Here is a 9,945-nt window from a genome sequence, read left to right as displayed (position 1 = left end):
GCAGGTGTGCATCAACACATCCAGATCCTCCTGCAGGTGTGCACCAACACATCCAGATCCTCCTGCAGGTGTGCATCAACACATCCAGATCCTCCTGCAGGTGTGCACCAACACATCCCGATCCTCCTGCAGGTGTGCACCAACACATCCAGATCCTCCTGCAGGTGTGCACCAACACATCCAGATCCTCCTGCAGGTGTGCACCAACACATCTAGATCCTCCTGCAGGTGTGCATCAACACATCCAGATCCTCCTGCAGGTGTGCACCAACACATCTAGCTGAATCTAGCTTTTTTTTACACTTTATTCACAGATATATTCGCATGTCTTTGAGAGTCCAGCCCCAGCACCGAGGGTCCCATTTTGGAAGGCTTAGTATGAGCGGGTGGTATGGCCCCCTAGCTCCTCAACCTTCACAGTGGTAAATGCCTGGCCTCTGCCTTGGGCTAGCTGGGCGTCATCTGACCTGGCAGTTTTTGAAACCTCAATGAGGCAAAAGTTCAGACTCTCAGAATCTTCTCTCTTCCCCAGGTGCTCAGCTGAGCCCTGGGCCAAGGGAACATCATGTCTGGGTGTGTCACAGAGCCTGAGAGGGCACTCTTTCCCGAGGCTGGCACAGGAACGCTGCACCCTGAGAACAGGCCAAGCAGCCACTGCAGGGACCCCCGCACTGAGGGAGGCTTCTGTGTGTGCTGTCCCCACGGCAATGACACAAGGCACACAATCCTGTCCAAAGGAGAGGGTTTCATGCCTCTGCCAACCTGGTATTCAGAAAGATGGGTGCTACCTCTAAATTTGCAGTGCCCACCCACAGCCCTCAGAGACCCTGAGAACTTCCGGTACTCCCTGAGCACGTGGCTTTCAGCTCACAGGAGTGAGTTATCTCACGACTCCACATAAGCTGTGGCCCGTACAGCCAACAGGCAGCTTAGTGTCTCCGTTACCATGAGCCAAATTCTAGTGTTAGGGTTCGGGTGTCTCTGAGATCAGTCTGAAATCCTTTCCCGCAACCACAGTTGTGTGCACCCGCATGTGTGACACACTCTATCATACATCCCTGCTACGGAGATGCTGTGTGTCCCGACGGCCCCAAGCCGCAGGTGGATAGAACACAGCTCTTTGGAAAGTTTGCTTTATTTTCTTATTTTTATTTTTATTTTTTTAAATTTTGAAGCAAGGTCTTCTTGCTCTCAGCACAGGCTGTCTTGGCATTGACTATGCCATCTCACTGACCTATCATCACAATCCCGACCTTTCTTTGCCTTTCAGAGCTTGGGACAATCATAGCTTTTGAAAAGGGTGCAGAACCTAACGGAAATGTGAGAAAATGCCCTAAGGGTACAGAGTAGGGTTCACTAATGAAACTGCAGCCTATCATTGGATCAGCAATAGAAAAGAAAGCCACTCGGACTGCATCCTCTCCCTCCAAGTCCCCGAGGGGGAGCAGGAACGATCATCAGTCTGTGGATTCCAGGGCTCTACGCGGTCAGAGCGACTTCTCTAGGAACGAACCACAGAAATGATCCCTGAAAAGTCCAGCCTTGGAAAGCTTGTTTTAATACAGGGCATGACATATTACAGAATGCACGCATTTTTATGATGGCGACAGGAACATCTCCGCGGCCAGGTTGGCACTCACTTGCTTTTGCCTTCGAAGCCCCGCGGGCCCGCGCACACGATGCGTCCGTGCCTGGAAGCTCTGGGGCACCATCGCTCCGTAGCAGGGAGCCCCAAAGGCCACCCCTGGTTGAAGGGCCTGCCCGCCTGGCTGCAGAGGCATCTTGACCATCCACTGTCCCCTCCACCCTGCTTGCCTGGACCCCGGGCCTGTCCTCGTCCACCTCTGAGAACGCTGGAGGCTCCAGGGACCGGTGAGCCCCACATGTAACCCATCGAAGACCCTTCTACTGTGGGTGACCCCCACATCTATTGCTGATTTCTCTGGTCACCCTCTTGTGCTGTGCTGGGCGTCATGTGGGGGAATACAGGATGCTGGGGACATGGAGGAAAAGCCACTTGCTCCTCAACCCCAGCCTCTTAACTTTATAATGAATAAACCTCAAAAATTCTGCAGTTTTCGTCCAACTCCCAGCCACAGGACGGAGACAACCCAAGGCACCCAAAGGCCGAAACACCATGAGGATGCCGGGAAGAGTATCCAAAATGTCCCAATCTGCATCACCAGTGAGAGGATTGGGCACTGTCCTGCCCTCGGGTCTGGGCTGCACGGATCTCACGGAAGCACGCGTTACTGGGAACCATTAGGAACATCGAATGTGCTGGTGTCTGCCTGGAATCGAGGAACATACTCGGAGGAGGGCTTTGTCTATGAGCGCCTGGCCTGGCACCGTCTCCCTGGTGCCCAACGTGACGTGTGCAGTCGGGTGTTGAGCTAGGGGATGGTGTCACTCACCCCTCCCCCTGTGGGCACAAGTTGGCACCTTCTCCATGCCCTGGAGGGTGAGCGGCTATGCAATGCAGTCCGGGTGTGGGAGGCCTGCGTGGAGGCTAGGATGGGTGGAAATGGTGATGGTGGTGGTCATGGTGGTGGTGGTGATGGTGATGGTGATGGTGGTGTTCATGCCGCTGGATCACGGGCACCGCGTAGCCCTCAGCCCCAAGCGTGGGCGGCAGGTCTCGCAGCACCTCATGCTCCGCCGTGGCAGGCTGGCCGTGCCCCTTGAGAGGCGAGTGACCCTCCCTGCCCTTCTGCCGATACCGCTTGTGGCCATAGGGTTGCGGCGGGGGCTGTGGTGGGGGCTGTGGGAGGTGGTGACCATCCTGGGTGGCTTGGGGCAGCGGGACGACAGGCAGGCAGTAAGTGAGGGCTTTCCCAGGCTTGTTGCCGCCCGGCGCCCCGAAAAGCTTCCCTGGACCCTTGGGGGATCTGAGGAACTGCTTCTCTTGTCCCTTGAACCGGGGCTGTGCAGCCAGGGCCCGGGTGGCGGGCTCCACGTTGGGCACAGGATGGTCAGCCAGCACCTGGGACCTGCGGTGGTGCACAGCGTGGGCATCTGAGTCCTGGGAGCGGGACCTGCTTGGCAGATGGGTAGCCCTGCTGTGGTGCTCCTGCCTGGCCTGCTCTGGCGGTGACCCTGGGGACAGAACACAGCACGGGCCCGGAGTGAGGCCTGGGACTCGTGTCACAGCGGCACGGGGGATCCCCATCGGAGAGGTCTTGCTCTGATGGCCGCGTGTGCCAAGCCATGGGCAGAGGTCCCGTCTCGGAGCACTCTGGGCGCCAGCTGTGAGTGGGCACATCAGGGGCCTGGTATCACCCTTTTGAGAGAGGCCCAGACCCCATGGAAACATGCAGGTTAAGCATTTCAGATCAGCCTTATACGGTGACTTGAGGCAGCACCCCTGAAAGCCCCCCCCCGATAGCATATAGGACCACCTCTTCACAAACGAGGCATCCTGCCAGGGACTGCCAGCCAGGATATCTGGAGCCAGTTAAAGCCATGCAGTTATTGTATTAGCGGTTGAACCGACTGGGCAGTTTGGTCCCCAGCTCTTAAGGTGCCAGCAACTGTGGTTCAGATATCTCTCTCTCTCTCTGTCTCTGAATGCCATGAGGGGCACTGCCTGATCAGGAAGGGGTGGTGGACAGGCCCTCGGGTATCCACAATGCTGGCTGGCCACCTCTTCTGCTCCAGCGGTAATCCTATCCTAAAATGTCAACTCCCCAGTGGTGGCAGGGGCTCCTGAACCTAAACCCAGTAGTCTTGCATCTTCCCTGGGCCCCGAGCGCCTCTGAGCACAGTCTCGCACCTTCCACGCTGCAGGCAGAGATATGAGTCCATGCCTGGACAAAAGGACCACTGGGGGCCCAAGAGGGGCGTGGACACTCAGGACCCAACACAGAGGGAACTTCAGACCGCCGTGCCTTCAGGGAGGTGCCTGGGAGGAGGGGTTCCCTAATACCCACCGGGACCAAACTTGGATGTGTAGTTCTCAATGCCAGCGAGGTCTAGGTAGTGGTTTCTGCGCTCCGTGTTCTCGTCCACGCAGTAGGATCCTCGTACGGAGCAGGGCTGGTGGTCAGCATTGGGCCTCCTGCGTGCAGCACAGAGGACGGGCCTGGACACCTGTTTGTGGCCAGAGCCTCAACCCTCTGTGGAGGGGGTGTCTGCAGAGGTTGGGGGGGCTGAGAACCTGACGAACTTCCACTGTCCAAAGTGGGAGACTGGGCATACAATGTTGTGTGTCATTAAAAAAAAACATCATGAGGGCTGGAGAGATGGCTTAGCAGTTAAGCGCTTGCCTATGAAACCTAAGGACTCCAGTTCAAGGCTCGATTCCCCAGGACCCACGTTAGCCAGATGCACAAGGGGGCGCACGCGTCTGGAGTTTGTTTGCAGCGGCTGGAGGCCGCTGGAGGCACCCATTCTCTCTCTCTCTCTCTCTCTCTCTAAGTGCCTCTTTCTCTGTCACTCTCAAATAAATAAAAATAAACAAAAATAATTTTTAAAAAGATGGGGCTGGAGAAATGGCTTACTTAAGGTGCTTGCCTGTGAAGCCTATGGACTCAGGTTCAATTTCCCAGAACCCACGTAAGCCAGATGCACAAGGTGGCGCATGTGTCTGGAGTTCGTTTGCAGTGGTTAAAGGCCCTGGCACACCCATTCTCTCTCTCTATCTCCCTCTCTTGGTCTCAAATAAAAAAAAAAAAAATCTTAAGAAAACAAAAAAACAAAAATGGGCTGGAGAGATGGCCTTGCAGTTAAAGCACTTGCTTGTGAAGCCTAAGGACCCACATCTGACTCCCCAGATCTTAAGCAAGCCAGACACACAAGGCGATGCACACACAAGGCTGTACATGCTCACAAGGTGGTCTGCATGTCTAGAGTTTGATTACAGTGGCTGGAGTCCTTGGTGTGCCAATTCTCTCACTCTTACACTCCCTCATTAAAGGCCAGTCTGAGCCGGGTGTGGTGGCACACGCCTTTAATCCTAGCACTCAGGAGGCAGAGGTAGGAGGATCGCTGTGAGTTCGAGGCCACCTTGAGACTCCATAGTGAATCCTAGGTCAGATTGGACTAGAATGAAACCCTACCTCAAAAAACAAACAAACAGAAAGGCCAGTCAGTTGGGCTTGCCTCAAAAGAAAAACAAACAAACAAACAAACAAAAAGACACCCAAGCGCACAGCTGATCACGGCTGCCCAGAACCAGTATGGTCATCAACCACAGGCCTCATGGGGATGGACTGGGTCCTGACCGTTAGGGTGCTCTATGGGCTGTGCTCCCGTCAATTCCAAAGGCAAAATGCCAGAGCGGTCTATTGGATCCCTCCAGCAACTGCCCGTTGGAACCCAGCCCATTCCTCGGACCGACAGCTGGGACGCCCTCACTCCTGTCCCCTTCTACAGCACACAGGACCCATCCCAGAGGTCTGCCTGGGTGCATGGCCCGCAGGAAGCACCCCACTTCTTACCTACTGTAGGCAGACAGCCGCCTGTCAGTCACTCGGGGCTCCTCGGCGAATTCGCTCTCTGCCCGGCTGCGAGCGGGCTCCCGGTCTGAAACAGATGGTGCATTCACTCACCCCTCACCTGTCTGTCCATTCATTCCTTCATTTCGCTCCTTGCCCCATTAGTTCTCACCCGCCTCCTACCCACACGCTCCTCTGTGCCTTTACTGAAGCTTTCTCCCCTCACTTGTCTGCCCTCGTTCTTTTTATTTATTTATTTTGGTTCCTCGAGGTAGCGTCTCACTCTGGCTCAGGCTGACCTGGAATTCACTATGGAGTCTCAGGGTGGCCTCGAACTCACGGCGATCCTCCTACCTCTGCCTCCCGAGGGCTGGGATGAAAGGCGTGCGCCACCACGCCCGGCTTCTTTTTAACTTTTATTTATTTTATTTTTGAGGTAGGGTCTCACTCTAGCCCAGGGTGACCTGACACCCACTCTGTAGTCCAGGCTGGCCTTGAACTTGCAGCGATCCTCCTAAGTCGGCCGCCTGGCCCTCATTCTTCATCCCTGTCTTACTTGGGCATGCATCTATCCACTCATGCTTTGCTTGTTTATTTTGAGGTGGCATCGCTGTGTAGCCCATGCTGGCTTTGAACTTCCGGCCCTCCTGCCTAAAGGCTAGGATTCATAGACTTTCACGGCCACACCCATGATTCATGCATTCCTTTTCTTGATCATCTGTCTACTCACTGAGCAGTTTTGTGCCTGGCCAGGTTGAACTTGGGACTTTGTGGAAATGAGAGGTTTTTTTTTTTTTTTTTTTGTTTTTGCCCTGAGGAGAACTGAGGGCGGTGGACAGGAAATGGGCATAGTTAAGCACCGATCCAAGGCACACCGGGGAGGTAATAGCTATGAGTCGGTGGCTCTCAGGGGTGGGATGCTCCTGAAGGCCAGATTTTTGGGGCAGCGCTTGCGGAGATGGGGCCGAGTGGGGAAGGCTTCCCGGCCCGCAGACTCCACCTTGGCCCGCGGGAGGACACTCCTTCCTCTTGCTGGAGGGCTCGGGGCTGACGGTGAGCTTCACGCGGAGGGTCTTGCTACTGCCTGAGGAGTGGTTGATGGAGGCGTCCACAACCTCATAGATGGTGTGCATCAAGCTGGACATGTCCTGGGACCGACAGAGCAGACATCATGGGACACTGCCCACCCTCCGTGTCGGACACGCCTTCATGCCCGGCTACCCCAGGGACCTTGGTTCCGCTCGCTCCTCATCCCAGACTGACAAGTGCACGCAGGTGTCTTGTCTGGGTGGCTTTGCCTTTTCTCTAGATCAGCCCAGGACACCGTGGAGTCACATCTCTAACCCTCTCCAGTCCATAGCATTAGATAAGCAAGCACGTTCACTTTTACCCAGACAGATGTATTTCACTGTATTAATGTCCCGTGGCCAACACAGGTGCTACCTTTCCAAGTGTCCTTGGCCATCCTGGACACAGCCTGGCTGACCAGGGGCCACTCCAGGGAAAGAGGCTGCCCGGTAAGGCTGCTGCCTTGGGCTCGGCCTAGGAATACTGCAGCTATAGTCAAAGACCATGTTGGGCTAGATACACGCCATCTGCCAAAGTCAGGGTTGTCTGTCTACACATCCTGGGGATCAGAAAGCTGTCTGTCCATATGTCTATTAAACCAACTTAGTCCCACTGGGATGACCTAAAAGGCACAATAGTACTGAGAAGAAGTGACGGAGGAGTGTCCAGCACTGAAACGTATCTGTCACACCTTCCAAGGCTCAGGGTTTAATGTGGAAGAGGTGGCGGAAAGAATGTAAGAGCCAAAGGAAAGGTACCACTCCTTACATACAACTGTCCAGACAGAATTTGGCCTTGATATCCATGACTTCACAGTGCCTAGCAATACCTTCACAAGACCCTCATAGCAGGAGAAAAAGACAATGACGTCAAAATAAAAGAGACTAACGGAGAGAGGGAGGGGATATGACGGAGAGTGGAGTTGTGAAAGGAAAAGTGGGGGGGAGGGAATTATCATGGTTTATTGTCAGTAAGTATAAAAGTTGTCAATAAAAATAATTTTTTAAGAGCTAGAGAAATGACTTAGTGGTGAAGGCATTTGCTTACAAAGCCAAAGGACCCAGGTTCGATTCCCCGGGATCCACAAAAGCCAGATGCACAAGGGGGCGCGCCCGTCTGGAGTTCGTTTGCGGCGGCTGGAGGCCCTGGCGCGCCCATTCTCTCTCCCTACCTATTTATCTCTCTCTCTCTCTCTCTCTCTCAAATAAAGAAAAAAAAAAAACCCAACTTGGTCCCGATCTCGTCGGTCACACCCTGACCCCAGCCCACCCCCAGCTGTCTGTAGCACGAGCAAGTTACCTCCCTGGTGACCTTGCCGCTGTTGTCAAAGTCATAGAGTGTGAACGTCCACTCCTGGCGGTTGTCCTCCTCCACGGAGACGTCACACTGGAGGGCCTGCAAGTGGCATGTGGGGAACAGCGGGCAGGAAGCACTCATCTGGGGCTCCAGCCCAGGAGTCTCTCTGGCTGGGGGCAGGAGGTGGGGGGGTCTTCCCGTTTCCAGCCAGGAGAGGGGAGCCCAGGGGCAGACTGTCTAGAACCATTCATTAACCCTTGCCTGGTCGTATCCTTCCTCATTGGGAGCTGTCTCAAAGCCCCACGACCCAAGTTTTCCCCACGGCGGCATGTGTCAGTGCCCAGCAATCACGTGGGGACCAAGTGTTTCTGCTGCCCCCTGCCTGTGCAGGGGGGAAACCCCGCTGTTGGTTCCCATTCTAATGTGCCGAGGACCCGCCTGGGAGAACTCTGAGATTATTCAGCGTCCCATTGGCCAGGCGTGGCCAAGTTCACAGCGATGTCCTCTGCCCACCCAAGAAGCGTGTTCTAGTCTTACTTCAAGGTCCTGAGACTGGCTAAGGAGACCACAGGGTGTGAATGCCCCTGGCCACCCATTTAGGCACTAGCATTCATGCTGGTTCTAGGGACCCCCCCCCCCACACACACACACTCAGGTATGCAGCAGGGAGGCACCCCACCCACGTGAAAGGACCTACGTCAATATTTAAGGACTTTCTGCCAGGTCCCCGTGGACCCTCGCGGCTGGTTGCTTTCTCCACGTCATCCACGTTGAATTGCTGAGCGGGATTCTCACAGCCTTCAGCCTTCTCTGGGGGCAGCACCACTGAGGAGACAGGAGCTGGTGAGGCAGGGGCCAAAGGGGCCGAAGTAGGGAAGGCAGAGACGGTCCTGAGCAAGAGTCTGCCTGGGGATTCGAACCGGGGTCCTTTGGCTCCAGAGTCAAAGGCTGTAACCGCTAAGCCATTTCCTGGTTCGAGTCTGCCCCTGTGTACCAGGCACCCAAAAGGGAAGGAGGTCTCACCTGGCCAGTCACAGCCAAGCACACTCTCTTGCAATGCCACAGAGCCCAGCCTGGCTCCCAGAGGGGCAGACTGTCCCTCTACCCTTGGATGCAGCTGTCACGGCACAGGTGGCGTGGGGGAAAGGCCCTTCAGGCCCATGGCAAAGCGGCCCCTGCTCCAGAAAATTCCCTGCGCTTCCCCAGTAGCCTTCAAGCTCAACCCACCGACAGAGTCAGTCGCACGCGGGGCTTTTACTCAGCTACACGGACGGCTTCGTCTCCCCTGCATCCCAGTGTGATGAGGAGCCCACTCTGGTTCTAACAGTAAGGTCCCTAGGACAGGAGCCCAAGGCTACTGGGCCGATCCTTGTCTAGGAGCGAGCGGGGAGGGTGCTCCGATCCTGAGCTTTCGGCAGGTAGGGCTGGGAGCCCCCCCCCGGGCTTCAGCAGATGTATGAAGGTGGCTCTGGAGTCGGACCCCTGCACCCACAGGACCTGTCACACGCCCCAGGTGGGGCTGATCACACCAAACACATATGTGCATGAGTGTCTTGGCTGGGGCTCGTGTCGCAGGTGGTCCATTCAGGCAGCGCTCCGTATCAGCACAGGACACAGCCCCGCCTCCCTGCTCAATCCTGGAACTCCAAACAGAAAGCAAATGAAGGGCGGGGGGAGGGCGGCTGGAGGGATGGCTTAGCAGTTAAGGCGCTTGCCTGCGAAGCCTTAGGACCCATGTTTGACTCTCCAGACCCCACGTAAGCCAGACACACAAAGGTGAGGCAAGCGCGATGCTGCGCATGCCCACTAGGTGGCGCAACCGTCCGGCGCGCGATTTCGGTGGCTGAGGCCCTGGCGTGCCAACTCTCACTCTAAAAATAAAAATTTTAATTAAAAAAAAAAAAACAAAAAACCAACCAGATGCACAGGGACATTGTAGCTTGGCTTTCTGATTTTCTGACTCCTGGGTCAGAGCCTCCTGTTCTGTAAGGACCTCGGCCAGAGTGAGGCTACTGTGTGCTCCCAAGCCAGCTGTTCTGGAGCCTGGGAACTGCTTTGAGCTCATGCAGGAGGGGATGCCCAAGGCTCTGCACTGCCAGCCCTGCTCCCAAAGTCTGGGAGGCCCAGCGAAGAGCAATTGCAAAGC

General features: G+C 55.5%; 1 protein-coding gene and 1 pseudogene across 1 annotated transcript in view; both read right to left on the bottom strand.

Moving 5' to 3' along the window:
* Positions 1-1,401: 1,401 nt before the first annotated feature.
* On the bottom strand, positions 1,402-1,544 carry LOC123456316 (annotated as a pseudogene).
* Nkd2 (NKD inhibitor of WNT signaling pathway 2) overlaps positions 1,536-9,945 on the bottom strand; it is a 35,741-nt gene continuing 27,331 nt past the window's right edge. The window contains exons 5-10 of the mRNA XM_004666118.2: positions 8,497-8,624; positions 7,803-7,898; positions 6,436-6,583; positions 5,439-5,523; positions 3,930-4,057; positions 1,536-3,096 (exon numbers count right to left, since the gene is read on the bottom strand). Coding sequence (XP_004666175.1) covers positions 2,510-3,096; positions 3,930-4,057; positions 5,439-5,523; positions 6,436-6,583; positions 7,803-7,898; positions 8,497-8,624 — 1,172 coding nt within the window. The 3' untranslated portion in view covers positions 1,536-2,509. The remainder of the gene's footprint in view (positions 3,097-3,929; positions 4,058-5,438; positions 5,524-6,435; positions 6,584-7,802; positions 7,899-8,496; positions 8,625-9,945) is intronic.

Source organism: Jaculus jaculus, chromosome 20, assembly GCF_020740685.1.
Source record: "Jaculus jaculus isolate mJacJac1 chromosome 20, mJacJac1.mat.Y.cur, whole genome shotgun sequence".
NCBI lineage: Eukaryota > Metazoa > Chordata > Mammalia > Rodentia > Dipodidae > Jaculus > Jaculus jaculus.
The sequence above is the reverse complement of the archived record's forward strand: the minus strand, read 5'-3'. Positions and strand labels throughout refer to the sequence as shown.